The sequence below is a fragment of the Onychostruthus taczanowskii genome, unplaced genomic scaffold (assembly GCF_017590055.1).
Source record: "Onychostruthus taczanowskii isolate IOZ18803 unplaced genomic scaffold, ASM1759005v1 scaffold7, whole genome shotgun sequence".
In the NCBI taxonomy this organism is placed as follows: Eukaryota; Metazoa; Chordata; class Aves; order Passeriformes; family Passeridae; genus Onychostruthus; species Onychostruthus taczanowskii.
Genome location: NW_024504786.1, coordinates 6,004,529 through 6,027,052, shown reverse-complemented (window position 1 = coordinate 6,027,052; position 22,524 = coordinate 6,004,529). Strand labels below are relative to the sequence as shown.

The 22,524-nt window shown below is 38.9% G+C and overlaps 2 protein-coding genes across 3 annotated transcripts in view; both read right to left on the bottom strand.

Moving 5' to 3' along the window:
• Positions 1 to 22,524, bottom strand: part of AGBL4 (AGBL carboxypeptidase 4) — an 880,299-nt gene that overhangs the window by 325,297 nt on the left and 532,478 nt on the right. The window lies entirely within an intron of this gene.
• The window catches only part of BEND5 (BEN domain containing 5), a 31,500-nt gene that overhangs the window by 5,832 nt on the left and 3,144 nt on the right, over positions 1 to 22,524 (bottom strand). Inside the window, exons 2-4 of one of the 2 annotated variants that reach the window (XM_041421527.1) lie at positions 11,611 to 11,744; positions 9,643 to 10,012; positions 3,292 to 3,440 (exon numbers count right to left, since the gene is read on the bottom strand). In XM_041421527.1, the coding sequence (XP_041277461.1) occupies positions 3,292 to 3,440; positions 9,643 to 10,012; positions 11,611 to 11,744 (653 nt within the window). Of the gene's footprint in view, positions 1 to 3,291; positions 3,441 to 9,636; positions 10,013 to 11,610; positions 11,745 to 22,524 lie in introns of both variants that reach the window. The other variant, XM_041421526.1, reaches the window with a different exon arrangement.

Genomic DNA, 22,524 nt, shown 5'->3' with positions numbered 1-22,524 from the left:
TGGTTATGGACTTCACTCACTGGGACACACACTTGCTCTCATCTTAACAAGCTAAGGTGTGACCTACAGCTCCCAGCTGCTGATCAGAGCTCACTGCACTTACCTTCAGGCAATCTGGGCAAGTGCAACATGCCAAACAACTGGATTGCTACATATCCAAAATCTAGCTTTGATTGGATCTGGTCCAATGGGGGTTCTTTCTGCAACATTAACACTTAAAACTAACTTTTGACCTTCTTATGATTAAAAAAAAATGCCATCAACAAAATCCCACAGCAGAACTGCATCAGAAGGCTGTTTGCCTTAACTGCCCTGCTGTTAGTTTTCTGTGGTTTTACTCATTTCATCTGGCTTTACATAAACTGTGCCTGCTACCCACACAAATCTGAGCAGTATCACAGAAATCCCATTAAATGCAATGAAAACTGGACAAAGCTACTGTAAAATTTTATATACCCAACATTTTACTGCCTGTATTCAACTGAATACCCTTTTTCCTTTAAATGGAAACCTGCTTTAATTATTAATGAGGACTATAACCCCAAGAAATTTTTTATTACAACAGCATCCTTCAAAAGCAACTAGATGTTTAAAAACTTAAATAGAGTAATATGACTGGTATGACTACAAGCTATGTTATATTAAAAAAAAAGAAAACTCTACCTTCCTTAAAGCATAAAACCATGCAGCAAGCTGCCTCTCCTGCAGAATCTTCTGCACTAAAAAGATTCTAGGAAGCTTTTCACAAGTCTGCATGGACAGAAATTAAACTAGTAACAACCACAAGACAAACATCCCCTTTTCTTTCCTTTTTCTCTGTTGTTCAGACTCTTCATAAACGATTTTTAAAAACGCACACTCTTTTTGGTGCTCTCTACATATTTTGTAAGGCAACTTCAATGAGCAGTGAGCAATCTGTGCTCAGAAAATAATTTCAGTGCATTTTTCAATTCAGTTATTTCTGGTTAGATCTGGGAAAAGTTCTCCAGGAAAATGTCTTAAAGTTACCTAGAAAATAACTCAGATTAGAAATGTTGTGACATAGCAAATTTTGGATGTCTGTATTACATTAGTTGTAGGGATTGTTGTATTTCATCAAAAATCCAACTCTTCTCTGCCAAAATTAGGGTTCGCCTTTGCCAAAGATTATTTAGTCTCTAAAGCTACTACATAATTCATTAGCTTGAAGTTACTCAAAAGAAAAGAACAAGTTACAGGAAGTATTTTTAATATTTACGCTTCAGACAGATCATCTCTCCTTTTAACATGCTTCATTTATTAAAAAAGCAATTGTTGGTATGAAACACCTATGGCAACAGCAACTATGTGACAGACAGCCACAGCCACAACAATCTTACATCTCCATTTTCTATTTCTAGCACTGTTACGGTGAGGAATTCAATCTGCCTGTGTCTCAGTTTACCTCCCTACAACAGGCCCAGTACTGTTTCCTATCAGTCCCAAAGCTCTGGGAAGCTTACTGAACTCCACACTCAGAAGGCATCCCCCTCTTGCTGGAAGAGTTGCCCCATGAGCCAGACTCTTGTCCTGAAGAAATCAATGAGAAATTTACTCCCAATTTCAGCAACTGTGGGATCAACCTTCAAGCACAACGCAACAGAGACGGCAGCGAATTCAAAGCAACGCTCACCAGCATGGCTGTGCTAACATCTGCAACAGATCTAAAACGTGTCTCAGAAGATGAACTTTTTTTTTTCTTTCTTTCTTCTCCTTTCTTTTCTTTAAATGAATGCCATAGGCTCTTTTTCAGTGACTCGGTTTTCCCTCTGGAGGGAAGAGATTTATCTGCTCTGAAAGAATCCTACTAAGATCAAATCTGGTGCCACAAAGGGTAAGACTTGTAAAAAAAGTACTTCAACTACTCTAGTGGTGCATATCAATCAAGGAATACTGAAATGAAGCCATAAATAAGGAAAAGTGAAGAAAACTACCCTCCAACACTCCGAATACATTATTAATTCACATTTTTGGCATCTGAGCTGGCTGTAGACCCAGTAAATAGGCAAACCAAGAACCAAAATTACAAAAAGAAAATTAAAGAGATACTAATATCTGTAAAGACAGAAAACTTCAGCAAAAGAAGTGCCAAGAAGCTGACAGATGAAAAGGGTGCAGGAAAAGGGTGCATACAAATACTAAAGGATGTGCCCTATCCCACAGACCTTAAGTGGAAGAGAAGGAGGTAAAGGAAACTCGCACAGTATACACCCTCAATACTCATTGCAGAAATTTACACAAAATAATCAAGCAAATGACATATTTAAATATATTAGGCAAGAAAAGCTATCTGGACCAAACACCTGTCAAACTGTGAAGATTCTACTATTTTTCACGTACATTCTGTCCCCAATAATTATGCTGAATTCTTCTTCACGAGGGACAGACATTGTGCAGTCAATCATTTAACACAAATCTGAAAACAGAGTTTCATGCTATATTCCATCAGTAATTCCACTGCACAGCAAAGCTGGATGTTTCCTCCCTAAAGATTCTGAGATCAGGGTACGAAATGCATCTATATACCAAGAAACAGGATCTGCACAGGCAATTCTGAAGGAATTACAGTTTTGCATAAGAAACATCAGGTTTATTTAATGATAATGAAAACAGCTGCAAAAGCAGGCCTAGGTAGATGAGCAGTTAATGTGTTAAACAGGCTGAAATCTGAAAAGCTCTCAGTCAGGTCCTGGCAAACTAGAGCTAGATGGTATTTCAGCAACTTCCCAAAGTCTCTGGAAAGTAGCACTACATCAGCTCAATTCAGTGGCAATGCTCCCACCAGCAGCAAGGGAGCCATTTTCCTTCCAGGGTTCATAACTACCTCTTGCACTCCAACCCAAACATGAGGGCTTCTCTGCAATATGACTACAGCATATTATAAACATTAAAAACCTTTTAGGAAGAAGTATTTTGCTTAAATAGACTCATGTAACTTTATAACGTGGGTTAATTGACTGGTCAATATTTGGTGTATTTATGGATGCCACCAACTGAAGACTATGTCAATTTGCCTGTGCATGCATATTTAACAACTATTATTCCTCATGTTGGACAGCTTTCAATGCTCTCACCACTCAGGATATTTTTCTATGCTCTTCACACCTGTGTAACTTCACAATTCTCCTCAGCATAACAGCACACCTTCATGAAAACTGAGGAAGCTTCTACAAGCTGCTACCATGCAAAACCCCCACAATCAATGAAAATTCCACAAGAACATCACCAGATGGACATTTAAAAATGACTCATGCTATATTTAATATAAAATACCTTTCCATTCTCGAGAATATACTTGTCCATTACTGGAACAGGGGCAGGGTAGTACGTTGATGTATTTGCTTCCTCATTGAAGGTCTTCTGTACCTCAGGTTCGGGCTCAATTGATTCAGGTTTTACTTTTTCAACCTCAATGGCAGGTCCTAGACAGTTAAGAAAAGAGAGCTGTCTGCTATCCCAGAGAACATGAAATCAATCCCTTCATCACCCATGATTAGCATAAAATAACATATTAGTCATGTTCATTTTCATGTTAGAAGTAATCCAAACTAAAATCCTACTTCTGAATATCAGTAACTAAAAGCAGGATATGTATTCCTGCTTTATAAACATTAAAATGCTTAATTTTAATTTAAGTGTTTAATTTTATTCCTAAAGCATAAGGACAATTACAGATATGGGTAAGATTTCTTCAATGCACACTAAGGAAATTATGTTAAAATGACACTGAAATTATAAACCAAAAGCAACAATAGTAATTCTTCAAATAAGAATTGCCATATAGTTGCATAGAAACCTGCATAATTTACTGTGATAATTACATAAATTATCCACACAGAATTACAAATATTATAGAAATCCAAAATCTCTTTAGATATAACAGAGGTATATAAAAATAGGGAGGATCTGCAGAAATGCTATGAAGGAAACAGACTTAGGCTCCTTATGCTGAAGTATCAAGCACAGAAAGAATATCAAAGGTTAAAAAACCCCACATAAATTAGAATTTTGATAGTCCAATTCATCCAACACTGATTTTTATTTTTAATCAACAAAAATTATGCACAAATTAAACAATGGAATACTACTAAGCATATGTTTGAGACTTAAAAGGGGAATAGTTATTTTGTTAGTCATCAACTTTCCCAGATTGAAGATATAAAATGTTCCTAAAAGGACAGAAGAACAAACTAAAAGTGATTTGTGAACTGGATTTCCTGACTCCATTCATTGCAGGGATTCCACCAGAAGTCTAGGCTATGGCCCCAAGCCTATCAGTGTCCCTTGATGTGTGGCTCTAGGATCCCCAGAAGCTCCAGCAGGCACTGAAGTTCCATGCAGGGCCGGTGGCTCCACAGCACAGCAAGGTTAGACTCTGGACTCACAGCCAGCTTGGACTCTGGACACCATGGAAATATCCCATGTCCAGAACTCTAAGGATAAACTCACCCACCTGTCAGCGCTAGATTGTCCCAGGCCTGGTGCTGAGAGCACTGCACCACTCTGCAGCCCAACCCTGACATCTTCAGCCAGTGACAACTCCATCATCAGCCCCCTGCTCAGTGCTTGTGCACACAGACCCAGCCCTGAACTGATCCAACTCTGCAAGTCACGCTGGCACCACAACTCAGTTCTTAGTCACACATCTTAAATAGTTCCTGTGCCTGGAACAAGCACAGCATTCATCCCTCCTACTTTGTGCAGTTTCATTTAGAGATTATTATACAGCAATAGCAGTGCTTCCTCCGTTGTCAGCATTTGACATTTATCCTATAGCTTATCCTACACCTACATAGCCAGCTCAATGTTCTCAGCTGGCTGCCACTCCATGCTCACCAATGACTAAAAATTGTCTTGGCAACTCAGACAATCCTACGCTGCAGTGCCACCAACGAGAGGGTCTTAAGAGCCAGCTCCAGTGCAAGCATGGCACAAACAGAGAAATCACAAAACATCCCATTTGCATTATAATTTCACACTGATCTTAGTAAGCACCTCTAGTACCATGAATACACAAACGTACAGCCAAGACAAACTGAACTTCCTAAACTTGAGACTGTAAAGCTGGGGGAAGACGTGGACTGGTTAAAGCACCCAAAGCCTGCCCACAGCATAGGCACAGCTGAATAAGCAGATGCAGGGATGTAATTGCCAGTGTGACCTTAAGAAGCCATCTCTGAAGCTGTTACTTTACATTCTTCAACAAAGGGCTATTTTCTTATACTTTGAAAGTCACTTTGAGGGAGACACCTAAGTATAACCACCTTCTTCCTAGCAGGAAACGTTTATTTCCCTTTAAACACTTTTACTACTCCCTATTTAGAAGTCTTTAACTGTTTTTAGTCATATATTGACACAGCTGGAATTTGGTTTCCAGAGCTTCCCCAAGGAAAAAGCTGATTAAAGTCCACAACTACCACAGCTCTCACAGGTCAGAATACCTCTGCTCCAATTCATGCTTTAACTACTTGCTTAGAAGTCACCAAAATAAAGCCTTTAAAATCTCTTTTTTATATCCTGATTTTTTGATTCCCAAACAGAAACCTGCCTCTAACCAGGCAGTCTCCACAGCCACTTCCACAACCACTAAACTCTGCATTTTCAACCCTGCACACAGGGAATTGCACACGGAGCCTGCACTCCTGCCTGCCAACAGAGTGGTGTGCCCCATTCACCACACTCCAAGCTCCCCCTCTCTGCATCTTAAAGATGATGAATGGGACATATAAAAATATATACCTCCATCTAAAGGCTTAACAATGACAGCACTTATGTAATAAGGATCAGGGAAAAACAAAAAAAGACGATTTTCAGGATGCAAGAAGGAAACAAATGTTTTATTGCAAAATCTTTCTCCTTCTGTTCAGTTTTTTAAAATATTTAAGAGGCCAGCAAACTCAAATCAGGATGAAGAGGTAGAAGGCTTCCCTTTACCATCCCTTTTCCTCAAAAATGTATCTTAGGCTACATGCTACTCCTGAAATTAGTAAGAAAGTAAAAACGAATTGACTGATAAAGTGGTCAGCATACATTTGTAAGCAGTAAGTTTTTGCACATGGTCTACCACAAATTGAAACAAAACAACACAAAGTCTGAGAAGTGGTAATACTGGTACTTTCTGTACTTTATAGAAACCTTGGGCCTTTTTTTTTTTTCTCTTAAACATCAGAAAGCCAAACAAATGTAGAAAAGCTGAAAAACAGTAATTCCTGACACATGTTAAGACACAAATCCCATTTCATTCTCCCTACTCTGGTGTCAGTCCCAAAACACTGTGAACTGGATCACTGAAAATACACTGGGTTTAAAAAATAAACCTCGGGGGTCTCTGTGCACATGCTGATGAATCAATGTTTCTGAACAAATGTGAATATACTGACTTTGGAGCAACACTAATTCCCTCGGGGGTCTGTGTGCACATGCTGATGAATCAATGTTTCTGGACAAATGTGAATATACTCCCTGACTTTGGAGCAACACTAATTTTCAGCAATCTAACATGAAAATGAAGAAATTATCAGGGAGCCAAAAACACTCAAGCATTATTCCTATAGAACTTCAGTACTTCTGACCATATTTCCAGCCACAGGAAATGGCACAGATCTTGCCCAGGGGACAGCTATTTTTTTAAAGAAGTTATTGAAATTCCTCTTTTGCAATCCAAGGGCTATTTAAAGTCTCTACAGGGAAAACTCAGTTATCTAATTCTTTAAATTACCTTACTGTCTGTTGATAAAAAGAGGGCCAATTAGATGAGTTTTCAGGTGCAACAAAACAAACTGCAAAGGCTTACAGCTGCCCCACTTGGGCAAGGCAAGATGCTGCACACATTATTCCAGGAGCTCAAGAGAGACACCATAGCCTTTTCCACAACAGTCATCCCATTTTTCCACTGCTCTGGTCCCTAGAGCCCTGGAGAAATGCCTGCCTCCTCTGTGAAGGGATGTGCCTGGAAATAACATACTAAAATCATAAAGATGGTATTAAGCATTTCTCCATGGATCAGTACTGATTTCACTACTATCATCTGCCACAGCTGCCTCCAAAGCTCTTTTGTGACAAAGAGCAATTTGGTGTCACCATGAGGAAGAGGAACCTCCTCACTCCTGCCACAAAACTGGCTCCAGTTCAGTAGCAGAGCTGAAGGCCTAAGTCTCAAGTACAATACATTGACTTCCAGCTCCTCACTGAATTCAACACATTGATGGGAAATTAGGAGACTGACTACTTGACTGCACGTTAGCTCAAGAGACTGTTCTATATTTGATCTGCAAGTTTAAAATGGCAACAGGCAAGCATTTCCCACAGCTGCAATTCATCAGCACAAACCAGCTGTCATCTCATGCAAAGAAATCACAAGTCTCTAAGGTGAAACAGAAATGCAATTAGTTTGCATTAAGTCCAGCCTGCTAGAAGTGCAGTGTAACATAAATTACATGTAATTTCAAACTCTAGGTTTCAGAGATCACTGCAATTGCAGATGAATTCAGGATGTAATTTATTTTCAGAACCATTTTCAGATATTATTCACATACCCAAACATACCTCATTTATAAGCTGGAAAAGTAAGGAAGACTAAAAAACTCTTTACATATCTATTCTTGATTAAAAGTAGTACTTTTTCACACTGTCATCAGACTCTCTAATTTAGAAAATGCTGAAGATGTCTCCCTTGCTAATTATTCATAAGTTTTGTATTGATCTTTCTAGAACATGGTTTTTCTCTGCTGTGAATGAGGCTAAAAGGAAAAACAACAGAGTAAGCAGCAGTTAATACACTGAGTCTTAGGATAACACAAACCCTGTGAAGGACAAAGCCAGCATGGCCAAATTCCACCTTTACCATCCAGTGTTCCTTACAAGTAATATTAACAAGGAATTTTTTTTTTAAAGTGTCGCATAGTTGATATTTTTCCAGGTCTGTGATTAAATTTAAAGAACTTGTCTTCAGTGTAATTGGGATTGGTTTTCAGTTGGCAGACTGATACATACAATAGAAATTCATGCCCAATATTTAGAGAAGATTCAGTATTTTTTTCCCCAGGGTTTCTTTTGCTCTTTTGTTGTTTTTTTTTTTTTTTTCCTTTTTTCTCCTAAGGTTTCTTTATTTGGCTGAAGCAAAAAAATGCATCTTCTTTTTCTTAAAGTGAAAGAAAAGAGATAGAATTCAGTAGCTGTCTTCATTTCACTGTTGGTCTCACCACTCCAACTGCTGTCAAGTCTACCAGCTAAATTGGTACTTTACGCTGTTCAGCCCCATTGCCTACCAACATCTGGCTCGTGCTCCATTCTCATAAATTCCAGCTAACTACTTGCAGATGAAGAAACATCTTTCCATCCAAGGAAAATTTTAGAAAGCTCAGTGGAATCTCCTGCCAACCACATCGTCTTTTTCAGGCTGCGGCAACTTTGCCTATTTAGTTTTATTTAGAAAGTTAACTAGAATGTTTATGGTAAGTAACGACATTTTAATTGTGCACAGTGTAACAATGATGAGCATTCACAATCAGACACCCAGTTTAGGTTGTGGGACACTCCAAGAATCTGGCTCCAAGGGTGTGGGCACACCTGAACACATGCTACAGCACAGGCACATGCTCTCCCAGGTCCAGCTCTGTACGTGAGGGTAACTCAGACCCACATGCAAATTGCATGCACTCGTTCCAGTCCAGAAGAGCCAATATCCAACTGACATGCAAAAATTAAGTTTCCAGATACACAAAGGCAGACGTAAGAATGGCATGCTAAGTTTGGATGCATAGATTTCAACCAAGTTTCAGTCACCGAGCAAATCTTCAACATAGCAGTACCACACTCTAATCGCAAATAAATGTAATTAGTCAAATTTCTGAAGGTATTCCAAGGGTACCATCTTCAATGAAAAGGATGAACTTTTTATTTTGTCTTTTTTTTTCCCATTTATTCCAACGTAATGCTTAAATAATGGTTATAAACCCAAACAAAGGAGCAATTGACCCAAGATATTTAAAACTGAAATCCAAATTACAAAAACCTGCATTTTGCAACAAGCGTTGATAAACTGGACACTAATATAAAGCCTTTTTAATTATGCTTTTAACAATCCATTGTTTTTCAAATAGCATGGCTTTTTAAAGCCACTGCTAAAACTTCAGGAATATATCACATTCTAATAAGCTACTAATGGGAAGAGGGGTCAGAAAATGGAAGGTAACATAGTCACAGAACAACAAACAAAATCCCTAACTGCAAAGGATAAATTAGTTTTAGCCCAACTATTCATTCCAGCGCCTTTTTTTTTTTTTTTTTTTTAACTGGAACATATTGGTATATTTTGCAGATGATGCTTTATTAACTTTTTCAGTATATATTGGAAGGTCAGAGACTCTTTATAATACAGCTGCTTAAAATGGAACTCTGATTCAGCCATACCAGCACAAAGACCTCTAGTTTTTAAAGAAAACCCCAGACGTACATAGCATACAAATTCGACACATATTGTACAGCCACAGCAGAAAACCCTTTTAACATTCAATGTCCGGTTTAACAACCACTGCTATTCTTCAAATCCATTTCCATGACTATTGATCACACCTGCAAAATTCATTCAGACTAGTCCCACTTAAGTCCGGCACTTACCACTACCTAGTCTTAGGAGCAGTACATCCTGGAGCCTCCTGTTCAAGTCTCTGAGCTCTTTCATTTCTGACACGAGTGCCCCATACTCCTTTAGCTTCTTTGCCTGTTGCACAAGCTGTCTCCGTGTTCTCTCAAGCTCCTGTTGAATGTGTCTCATCTCTTCCTGTTGCTGCTGGTAACTCCTCAGCAATTCCTCATAGAGAATCCGAGGAACTACAGCATCGTCCATATTGTTCATGCCTTCTGTAGCCTCCATAAAAGCCTCCTCAGGGCTGGAAGTATTACTGAGACTCATCCCGTTCTGTTTTTCAAGGCGAGCAACAACTGCTTCAATGCTTTTGTGTGTACCTTCACTTTGTTTCCTCCCATCTTGTCTCTGCACATTACAATAAAAAACAAATAAATTAGGAGAGTCTTGGGAACTGTTAATATTCTTGTCTTCCAAAAGACTAGGACAAAGCCAGTCTGCAAAAATATTTTGCCTAACAGGTTCTTATGGATATAATATGCAGCACAACCAACATGCAGTTGTAACTCAGCTAAATGCATGTACAAACTTCTGAGACAGTTAAAGGCCTTCCTGCATTTGTGCAACACTTACAAAGGCAGCTTGATTCTGTATCATTACTTTCTTTTTGAAAAAGTTGATCTATATCTCTTTTTCTTTAAAGTTTACCCTTAACATTCAGATTTCTGACAGCAATTGATTTTTTGATAAGCAAGAGAAAGAACGAACTGTGTGCTCCATTTGTCACCTGTGACGACATCAGAGGTGAAAGCAGCGCAGGCACAAAGCTGTTCTGTGAACTGAGGGCTTGTCCTTCCCACACTTTGGGAGACAAAACCTTCACTGACTATCCCTACAGCACGTTCACCCAACTGCCTGATGCAAGTGACTGAGTTAACACTATCAGCAAACACTGAAAGGGATTTGAAAACAGTGAAGCTGGAGACAGAATATATCACCCAGTCTCATCTTCCTTATCAACTGATTCCTTCTCTATTAGTACTGCATTGCAGAGGCTTCAGGACCTGGGAACTCTCAGTGGAATTTTACCTTCAGTCATCTGCACAAACCCTACAAATTAAATCACATCACTTTCCTGGGGCCTGGATAGTGGGATTAATATGTACAGGTAAAGTCACTAAGTTTTACTGGCCAAATAGGAAAAGGCATTTGAATTTCCAAGCAACTGCAAGAAAAGCAAATGCAGCTCATAGAATAGAGGTGAGAAGCTGACACTATCAAATTCCCATACCACAATATCCATGAGTAATGTGGCAAAAACCAAAATTATTTGATGTTACACCTGCTGCATTCATCTTCTAAAAAAAAAAATTAACCATTTAAAAAAGCTGGCCCACTACAAGGAAATGCACTAATATCACTCCTGCAGCTGCAAAACACATGAAACCATAGAGTATCTTATTCTGAAGGTTGGCAGACTTTTAAAGAAATAATTTGATATTAAAAAATAAATATATTTCCATAGCAGGTTTCTGGTATTTGAAACTAAAAAGGCAGCTGGGAGTCATAATTGAGGGATACAATCTTGTAAATTCTTCTTCTCAATCACTGTAGTTGGGCAGTCTCAGAGCACCCTTCCCAGTCCCAAACAAGCAGTGAGCAATATGTCACAAGTGCCACCAAGAACAGCTGGTTCAGCTGGGTACTGGTGAGTTTTGAGGCATTCTGAACCAAAGTGGAAGAGCATTGTTGCATCAGTCTCAGGTGGCAGTTACACTATGCAGACAGTATACACAGGAAAACGTTTGATTGCACTTAAATCAGGTTTTGAAAACCCATACCCCACCCCCACACACAATGTGACCCAATTTCACCAAACACTCTGTTTTAAGGGGATCAAAGGCAAGCCTGGTCTTAAGCTAGGCCGTTCCTATATGCCCCAAGCACTTACAAAAAAGATAAAAAAAAGGAGAGGAGGGGAAAAAAAACCAGAAAGACTTCAGTACCTTACTGTGTCTAAGTTCCACATCTTCTTCCCCATAATCTGCAACTTCCCCAGCTTCTTCTATGTGATTGAGAGAGAGTTTGGGGATTTTAATTTTCTTCTGCATCACACTGTTCTCAAGGTCAGTTTTGTCCTCTAAAATGTATATTAAAAATAAGGTTTTGTTACATTAATCAGTGTTCTTACTTCCAAATACTATACGACTTAGGCAAGACCAGTTACAAAAACCCAACCTCCCATGTCCAATCCCCTCATAATACCATGATCAAATTAGTCCATGGTGTAAATCCACTGATGCCCACTGGCAATTCTAGAGTTTCAGCTGGGGATCAGTCTGACCCAACACACGAATAAATACGGAAAAATGCCAAGCTAAATTCAAGTGATCAAAAGTGTTGATGAGTGGCTTGTACTATCACCAAAGTAAGAGCTGAAGAGGCTATAAATAAAACTTCCTGTATTGCTCTAAATTATGTTTACCAACAGTATTTTCATATTCGTAATCCATTGCTGCCGTTCAAACTCTGCTTAGGGTTAAAGTGAAAATAAACTTGGTAATTCATCCCATACTCTAACCATCATCTGTCAGCAGCACAGATCTATTTGCACACATGGCAGATTCTGCTGTTCTGCAGTGCAGGGCTGGAAAAGGAAATGTTGCTTGAGAGCTTCAAAGTGCATTACACAAAAGTTGCATAAGAACCCAATCTGTAACAAAATTACTACACAACCCTATTGCACTAATTAATGGTGTTCATCCTTTTCCTTTAGGTACTATTGGCAAAGGAAATATATATTTATATGAATCTTTGCATCTCCTTAAAAATTTGAAATAAAATAATTTCAAGTCTGTAACATTTTGACTTATATCTAAATTAGATATTTAATCTGAAAATACAGTCAAAATATCTTAATATTCCTGAAAAGGTAGAGAGAGGACAGTGAACCAAGAGTACAGTCTCCCAAAATGTGCCTGTGGCAGGTAAAATTCTTGCAGAACAGACAAGGTCTGAGAAGATTCATTTGCTCCTGGCAGTGTCAAGGAGAACTGCATTTAAAAGCATTGCCTTTGTACACTGAGAGCTTATGAAGAGGAAAATATTTTGAGTCTTCTTATCCACCTGCAAATTTTATTGTGCAACATGTCCCATGAATATTTTTGAAAGCGCCAAGGAGGATGGCCCCCATGAGCGCATAGTTGCATTGACTTTTGCTTTCTCAAATTAGCATCTCTCCACAGGACCTCAAAATTGTTCGTGTTGACAGTGTAGGAAAGGGAAACAAAGGTAAATCACTGTTTAATGAGGAGCAAGGCATTCATTAGAAATGAATTACACAGATGAATGCAATTCATTTTGTTACAGATAGAAATGGATCTCTTGTAGGCAAATGGTGATATTACAGCCCAAGGCTATGTAAAAAGAATAGGGAAAGAACATGCAGAATGAGACATTAGACAACCTGAAATGAAACGCAGATGGTAGCAATAAATACTAAGACAGATGTAAAAAGAAACAGACAAACAACAAAAAACAGCTAGGCTTATTTTAGATCATTCTCCATTCCCCAGAGCATCATGGATGCTTATCCCAGGAAAACAAAAAGCAATCCAACTGTTTCAGTTTTGAAAAATAAACCCCTATGTTTTCATTTATCTGGAAAATGTAGGTTCATCAGAAAAGTGTGATAAGCCAATTCTAATGCCAGAGAGATGAGAAGAAAACATGGGAGCCCTTCCCAGAAAAACAAATAATACAAACTTCCAGACTAAAGGATAGACGGATGGGTATTGGTATTTTCTTGGAATTTAAGAATAAATGAATCCATATTGAAAAGGGCAAAAAAAGAAAACCACCAACATTTTCTGTGTTTATGTATTTTGGGGTATTGGATAGATTGAGGAATCCTCTGCTAAAATATGTTCTCTCACTTCCATGGTGGAAGAACAGCACATGCATACTGCAGAGCCAGCTTTCTCCAGACCGCTTTGCCAAACCATCTTCCATAGGACACGCAGATTACCTCCTCCTTCATTTAAAGAATTCAGATCAGTTTCTGGTGTCTGAAATAACCCTTGGCCTCACAACCAGATGAACACAATCCCCTACTTGACACAGTTAACAAATTTGTCTGCTGACAACTCACTGAGGTCACCAGAAGCCAGAACCACACAGCAACTGGACAGGGACACAGGGCATCCTCCCCATGGCAGGGAAAAGCGACTCTTGAAACAATCAAGGACAGGGGTCACAGAGGAGTAAGTGCCTGTGCAGACTAAAGAAGTCAGGAAATACTTTCCAGTGAGTAAACCAACATTGAAACAAAAACAATTTGGAAGAACAGTAATATTTTAAAGTCAATTCATAAAGGTTATTAACACATTCTATGCACTTAACAATGAAAATGAAAGAAAATACTTAGTTTGGGGTCAAAGAGAACAAATGCTAATTATCTGAATTCTTCATTCTCTTCACTCTTCACTCAATTTCAGTTTGTCTATGAAATTTATGTTTACAAAACTGGTTTTGAAGTTTGTTTATACATTGCCTTACAAATGCTTAGTTTCTACATTGCTGGCATGTAACTATCAACACAGTTCTCTTTCTGTTCATTTGACTTTTTGGTTTTACTGCTTATCTGTACATGAACCAGTAAGATGAAAAATGGAACTGTTTTCTCCACACACAAAATTTGAAGAAACAATGAGTTTACATAAGTTAAAGCTCAGGAACCATCAGTGCATTCAGTAAGCAAATAAATGTTCCTCTGCCTTCCAACAACCATACATATAATATTTTTTTACATATGCTCTGGTCTTTGAAAGCTTATTTATACCTAACACAATCCATCCAGTGTGTTGAATATGAAAAGGCCTTTTGTTCTTTTTCTTTTTTTTAGAAGTGCATTTCTAACCTCTGTTGTCTTCTGCATTAGCTGCAGATAGAGCCAGAAAAAATCTCATTCTGAATTTGAGATTAATGCTGGAGTTCTGGCTGTTGTTCTGTAAATATTAATGGAATTTGGGAAGGAGTGGGAGAGAGAGAGTGGAGACTGGGGGAAGGGTAGGAAAAACATGAATATGCATTTATAGCAGTTCTGCTTAGGATTCTCTCTCTGTTGTTGTGGCAGCAAACAAAAGACAGGTACAAAAGAACAAACCAGCAAAAAACAACACACCTGTGATTTTGAGCCAGAAGAAAACAGGATAGGAACCAAATATACATACACGCTCCAAGTCAATGCCTGAGGCTACAGAAGAGAGAGGAGGGCGGCCTAAAAGCACTGTAACTCAGAGCCTCATTTTGTAACGACCTAAATAATTTGTCTGGACTTTGTTCCCAGTCATTTAAACCTTGCTAGAAGTTAAAAATTACACCTTCCCCTAGGTGGCTATGATCAGCTTGTTATAAAGTTGTGTCTATTGTTTACCCTAGATATGCAATGAGTGGTTCAGTGATATCAATTACTGAGAACTAGCACTTAACATACTTAATTAGGCACTTGTAACAAAATATGCAGGGTGGAGTGCATGATACAAGAATGGATTCCCTCTGTTCTTTAGGAAGGGACATTCTGAAAGACACATGTAAATTAGGAAAAATTGCTTTTGTTCACAGAGAACCCAGTATTCTGTGATTCAAGGTAAAGAGTAAAGCATGCTGAAATAACCACGCTCCAAGAAAAGGTCAGACTTGGAGAGATCTTGGCAGTCAACTCCTCACGGTACTGAGGCCCAGGGCTCAAGAGCCAGGGCACATGACAGCGTCTCTCCCCATCCAGCCTCCCAAAGCTGAACGGGCAGTCAGGAAAAAGTCAACTGCTGAGGAATTTCACAGTGCCTGGGAACACATTTGGCCTCAGCAGTGCTCAAAGAAAGAAAAGCCAAAAAAGCAACCCTGCATTAGAAAATCTCTATCAACTAGCAAAGGATAAACTGTTCCTGGAATGCTTTCTTCAATGAGGCCCTCATTTCAGTGTCAGGATGGGTGGATCCAAGCCAAAAGGTAACAGCTTCAAGTCTAGAGGGGAAGGGAACTGAGGCAGAGAAAGCAACTTTAACAGGGCAGGGAGTTGGTTAAATCCAAGGAGAAATATGTTAGTGCTCTAAAACTGAAAACCTTATTGCGGGATGTAAAATAAAACGATGAAAATCTCTAAGTCCCCTTATAGTGTTCCTTACTTTCTAATTTAGAAATAAGGACCTAACAAACTAATCCCTTCAAAAAAGAGTTCAAATGCTGATTTTTTTCCATCTTTGGAATGAAAGCTGGAAAAATTAAGGAAGAGAGGTCTGCACTCCAAATGGATGAGGGATGGCAGGTCTGGTATCAGTCCAAAGAAGGGGCTTGGCAATGCCATAAATCTTACAGTAATAAAATGAAAGAACCTTGAACAGAATTCGTCCTTCCCCTAAGCCTTCAAAAAAATTCCACTCCTTGTGAAAAATGATATGCTGACAGATGAAAAAACTTACCATCAGCCTTCCCATTTCCAGGCATGTACCCAGCACATATGGACAACACCTGCACAAGGTTCCCCACACACTGCTGCCCTGAACTGGTTTGGTACTGATTCAGCCAGGTTGCTTCTACAGAGAAGGTAAGATCGCCTGCCTGGGCAGGCTGTGCACTGGTTAAACAGCAAAAGAACCAAAGCAAACACACCAAGCACAACAGGGCATGGATTCCTAAGTGCCACTTACACACAAATAAACAATATTCAGTACTGCTGTGACTGAGAAGGAAAACAGCATGATAATAATAATAATTTTTTAAAAGCCACCTAGTTTATTTGAAGCTGGAAAAAAAAGTAACTATAAATTACTTTCTTAGCTAATTTAATGCAAACATTAAAGGAGGACTGGAAGAGGAAGAAGAGATGAGATTTCAGAAAATGTAATGATCCTGCAGGCTCAGAAGATACTCAGGATACAAAGCAAAAAGAAATGTGCTTCATATGAAATATCTCTGAGCTAGGAGTACACTGAGATTATGACCACTACCAAAGAAACTGAGAATGACAGGAACAAACACAGGCCAACAGACAGCAGCAGAAATGCAGAAGTTATTTGAAGAGGACAGGTGCCATCAAAATCAGTGTAGCTAAAAAAGGGAGGAGTGTGCAAAAGCAATGTCAACCAGGTGCTGGCACAGTCAATTCAGGATTTGGATAGTAAAATTTACTGTATTGTTTTGCTCCTTTTTTTTTTTTTTCTGTAGACTAGAGGAGAGCTTTGTTAGAAGGACAGAGAAAAATATTCCAGAAATAAACACTGGGTACAGTGAAAGCACTTCAGACAAAAAGTAGAGCAGAGTGTAAGCAAAAAAGCAGAAGAGGAGTATATAAGAGACAGCAAGATTTTGGGTTGGGAATGACAAATGAGATTATTCCTCCTCTTGACTCCAAATTCAAGACAAATGGACAAAAATTGTAGGAAAATATGTTGGGACATCCTAATCATAAGCTGAAAAAGATTTCTGCTACAGGTGTCAGAAAGGGAAGCTGACAGAAAATGTGAGAAAAGTTAGCAATAAAAAGGCAGAGCTGAGAGATGCCATCATCTGGGCTTGTATCACTCCCAAAATTTTAAGAACTAAGTAGTTCTGCAGCACTTCACCAGAAAGAGAAAATGACAGCAACACACAAATGAGTGACTGGAAGGTTGTCTTCAGAGCACAAAGAAGAGTGAGCAAAGAAGTCAGGGAAGAACAACACATCAAGCAGCACTGTGACAGGCAGGGCTGATAAGCACAGGAAGGTGAAGACATGCACTTGAGGAACTGGCCGAAAAGGCTGCTAAATCTTGTGAAGTGAATTTCAATAAAGTCTGAAGAATAGAAAACAGGGTGAAAATAATTCTTAATCAAACTGGGGAAAGGCAAGCTAGAAAGGTCTTAAACCACTGCTTGACAGGTTTAGAGATGATGGGTAAGAAGGATGATGTGCCAGGAGCCTGAACCAGGACTGCTCACTGATGATGGAGAGAAAGCCACACCTGCTTCGTACAAAGGCACTAAAGAAGGGAAAGAAAGATTAAGGAGCCAAAATCCTACGGAAGCAAAGCACAGATTATATAAACCTCTTAAGTCCTCTCTGAAGTCCTATATCAAGACTGGCTCTTGCTCATTAATATTTAATACAATAACACAAGTACATGCACAGAGCATGGACCTGCTGCTGCTCTCACAAAACCCAAAACAAACTAAAATTAAAAAAAACAACCTACCATGCCAGCTACTGAAGCAAATAATGTTGAGGTCTCAATGCAATTTTTCTTCCAGGAAAACAACTGAGATACTCAGTCTAATTCTGGTAGGAGTGACAGTTATTGATATGGCCACCTATTTGTAGACAAACTTCTAATGCACATGAGGACACTCAAGTATTTTGTAACATTCTCCTTTTGCCTGTGCTCACTTATCAGCAGATTGTTCAGATCTGGTCTTGAGTAGCAGCCCAGATACTTTGCTGCAAGAAAAAAACTACATGTATTTTCTTCCTTAATTTCCATTATAAACACAAACTCTATTCTTCAGTTCAGAAGTGAATACAAAGTCTCAAAAAAAAAACCAACCAAAAGCAACACAGCTCAAACTAATACAACTAAAACCAGTCATTTTTCTTTGTCTGCAGAACTCTCCCTTTCATTTAACTTTCAGTGATACTTGAACTTGGCTGCAGCACAAACACATGGAGCTGGACAATCAAGTTATGGAAAGACTACGCTGAGAAACAGGAAATCATGCTCTCTTACAACACTGAGTATGGTTTTAATCCTGGATCCAATATTTACTTAAATACTGACCTTGAATAATTCAAATTTTTCATCTGACTGTCCCCATCTAGCCCACTCAAGCATTGTACAGATTTGTTAATATTTGTACAATACTCTGCACATGTCAAACACAAAGGATTACAGCTATTATAGAACAACTCTCTTAATCCTTTCTGAAACAAGTACACTAATTCAGCATTACCATTACATTAAAAGAAACCCTGAAAACAAGCAGGATGTGAAAATGCCATCCTTTACATCTTTCCTCTACACCTACACGTGAAACTCAACTATGGGCATTACTTTTCAAAAACTGGAACATGACAAATATTTTACAAAAAATATTTATAACAAAAGCTATGTATTTCTTTAGAAGTTCAAAAGCTCCTTTAAAGAGATCATCAATCCCAATGACAGCTATAATTTGTCAATCTGGCTGCCCTCACCAGTCCATTTGTATTAGACTGTACAATTATATGGGGACCAAACCCTGTGATGATTTGATGATCACACAAAGCCATGGAGATGCTGCCCACGAGCTGTCCAGCAGGTAAAGCAGCAGCCTACAGAGAACACTCCAGGAAGCCTCCACAACATCCCTGCACAAGGAATAAGCTCACTATGGAAATAGAACGTAGATTCATGCTTTTTTTTTTCATTTTCCATACAAAAATGACTATGTGGTTCTGCCTTTACTATTTTTAAAGGAATTTTTTAAAAAACATAAATAATCGACTGACTGGCACTTAGGCAATACACTGGAAAAAAATGTTTTACTGTTAAATTATGAAAATAAAAACATTAAGTTACATTTTCTCCCTTTTCACTCCCCTGCAAATTTTAGCATATTTTAATTAGTTTTAGTTACCATAGCTACCATAACCATACTATCTTTGAAGTCAATTTTATTAAAATCCTGAATTTCATGTTTTTACTGTTGCTAGCTGAGCTTTTACAACATTTACAAGTATAACTGACGGTAAGTGGTGCAATATAGGTACAAAGACCATCAGAAACAACAATAGTGTAGGTCACCTGTATGTCTTTATGTTACAAAAATAAATCAGATGATTTCTGACTATTAAGGTGAAGCAAAAAGCAAATATGTCTGCGGAACAAGCATGTCAGTTGAGAAGGGTTATAGACAAATAAAAAAAATGAATATTCAGAATAAGCAGGGTAATACAGGAAATAAGAAAATTAAATATAGGTGCAAAACCTTCTTGCACAGATAAATCCCAGCTTTTTGACTAATTTTTACTGGCATTTTAGCCTGTTGAGGACATCACCACTCTCATTAAGGTTACTCCAAGCCACTACTTAGCAGTTACAGTTTTAAAAGTTCCACAATTTTTTTGCTGCTGCCATTTAGCTTTGTGTCAATGTGCCATAATAAGGCTTCAACACTGAACAAACAGAAACTACACCAAAAAGACCCCACAAAATTGTGCCTTTGTGGAAGTTCTTCATACCTCAGTGATGGTCCTACACTAGAATTTAGAAGAAGGGAAAAAAGTCCTCTACTTTTCGTCTTACATGAGTTAAAAATAAACCAGAAATGGATGAAATACAAAATGAGTGTGAAATTTAGCTTTAAATATTTTTCATGAATACTGCCACACTTGTGTTCAGGACTATATTTAGGGTGTGAAGTAGTTAGTTACTCTGTTATAGAAAATGATTTGCTGAACCTCTGCTTACAGCCAGCTTTTACCTGCTGAAAAGGTAAAAACGCAGCAGCAGCACGTCAGCTAAGGGTGACAAAGTAGGCCATGCACATGAAATAACACAGTAAAAAATTTAAAAATGAAAATAAAAATGCTATTCTGAATAAGGTTACTTCAGCACTGCCTGAGCTGCTGGGCTTAGCTTCTCTCAATGACTGGAATGGGCCCTTGGCATGGCAAGACCTGCACTGGCACAGGAGGTGACACCTCTGTTAGGGACAGCTGGACTTGCTGCTCAAGGGCAGCAACACAACAGCTCATCCCAAGTACTCCCAAAAAAGCCCAGGAAAAAAATCACACAGATTAAAAAGAGCCTGTGAGGAACCAATACTGGGAGGTTTCCCACAACCTCTTCCTGGCACTTCTTTACTCAGGACAACCCTTGGGATCACCCGAGAAGCATCTGCAGGTGCTTTGACATTTTTCCTGGTGCCATTTCTCCCCAGGTCTCTGTCACACTCCATCCAAGCAATGCATCCCAGCGGGGGACAGGCCCAAAGATTCCTGGGAACAAAGAGTCAGCTGTCCCTACCACAATGGTTCATTCACCCTACCGACTGCCCTGGGAAAGGAAATGGAACGTGTGGAGCATCAGGAACATGGGACGGAGCATGGGGACAGCGGCCACAGCCAGGACCTGCTTTAGGTACTCCCCAAGCTGAATGACGCAAGGGGGAAAATCCATGGAGAAGCCCAAGACTACAGAAATACCAATGAAAGCTTGGACTTAAATATTACACATTAAGACAACTTCCTGACCTGAATTTTGTATATTCTTAATATAATTTAATATATCTTATTGCAAATTTTTCAGGTATTCCAGAATTTGACAAAGGGTCTTTCCTCCATGTACTTTCCATAGCAAAGAAGCTTGGATACACAGTATGAAGTTGAAACACTCTCAACCTTACTCAAAACTCAGTCCTAGAATAATTTAATATAAGATTTTTCTATGAACAGAACAGAGAATTTATATGCTTCTGAAATACATAGTAACATCTCACCATGAGCTGCACAGGCTCTTAAAACAAAGAAAAAAAATCACATAACCGACTCCAATAAAAAGTGGAGCATAACATTTTATAAAAGGGGAAGAAAGGAGAGGGATGCACCAGGTATTAACACATTTGCTGGGGCAGCTAAGGAATTGCTGTGAGAATCTGCTGGAGATATGTTTGCTATGAAAGTGTGGGTGGGAAATGTTGAGGGCAGCAGCTAGAGAGCACAATTATTTACTGTAGTCAGGAAAGAACATCTCCTAAGAGAAGACACTCATTATTAACTTGTTAACAAACACAGCCTGAAGCAGGGAACTTTTAGAAGTCCCTGAAACTCATTCATTCCATCTAATATTTGTCACCTAGAAAAGAAAGGAGAAGCTGCAATGGAGTCATCTAAAGATCATGGTGCTATAAGATGCATATGGTCAGAGATAACATTGTGCTAGTAATATTAGACAAGTGTGGAAAAGCTGCAAATGGCATATGTGTGTCAAGGAGAGGAACCAGAAAAAACAGCTTTGGAGCATTTTGAGGAGAGGACAGAAAAGAAGAAAAAGAAAGGGCATAGATTATCAGGAAGACAGGCTCAAGCTCTTCCTGAAAAGCTGTCTGCTGTTTTTTTATTCTCAACAAGACAGACCAGCTAATGTCAGCTCAAGACTGCTTTGTAGTCAAACTCCAGTCTGCTGAGCTCCATTTTCCATTCAAGAGGCAAGGAAAATTACTCCTTTATTAGTTCACAGCATCAGCTGCTGCTAGCCAAATGGTGAACTTGTCAAGGCAAGAGATGTTGACTTTAATATGCCTTCTGTGGCTGGAAGGTCTAGAACTATCTGAGTCAGGTCAACCTTTCTGGTTTGAGCCCCAGCCTTTGGCTAACTTTTGATAAAGTGGAAGGTTCCCAGGCCAGCACATCCCAGCAGTTCCCAACCATGCACACAGGGACACAAGGGAAGGCACAGCTGCTCAGAGTTCATCTATAGCTCTCCTCTAACACCATCTACTACTCCCCACAGAACAAAAGACAACAGCATTTATCTCCTCAGCATACCAAATCTCTCACAATTACCTGATGATCTGAGCATGTCCCTACACACTTCCCTCTTTTATTTTTCAGTTTTAAACTTATAATGCCTTTACAGCAGTGCTCTCTGCTCTGCAGAAACAATATCCCTCACAACTGCATTGGCTTCCAACCATCCAACCTCAGCACAAAGGATCAAAGAATTGCTTCTAGACTCTCTCAAAAAAGGACAATTGTTTTATGAATTCTTCACACAACCAGTGCTTCAATAAAGCTTTGCATTATTGGCATAAACCTGTACTTAGGCCTGTGTGAATTCCTACATTACAAGGGTAGAAGTTTGAAAGGTATCTAAATTTCTTTAGACATAATAGGAGAGGAAAACTCT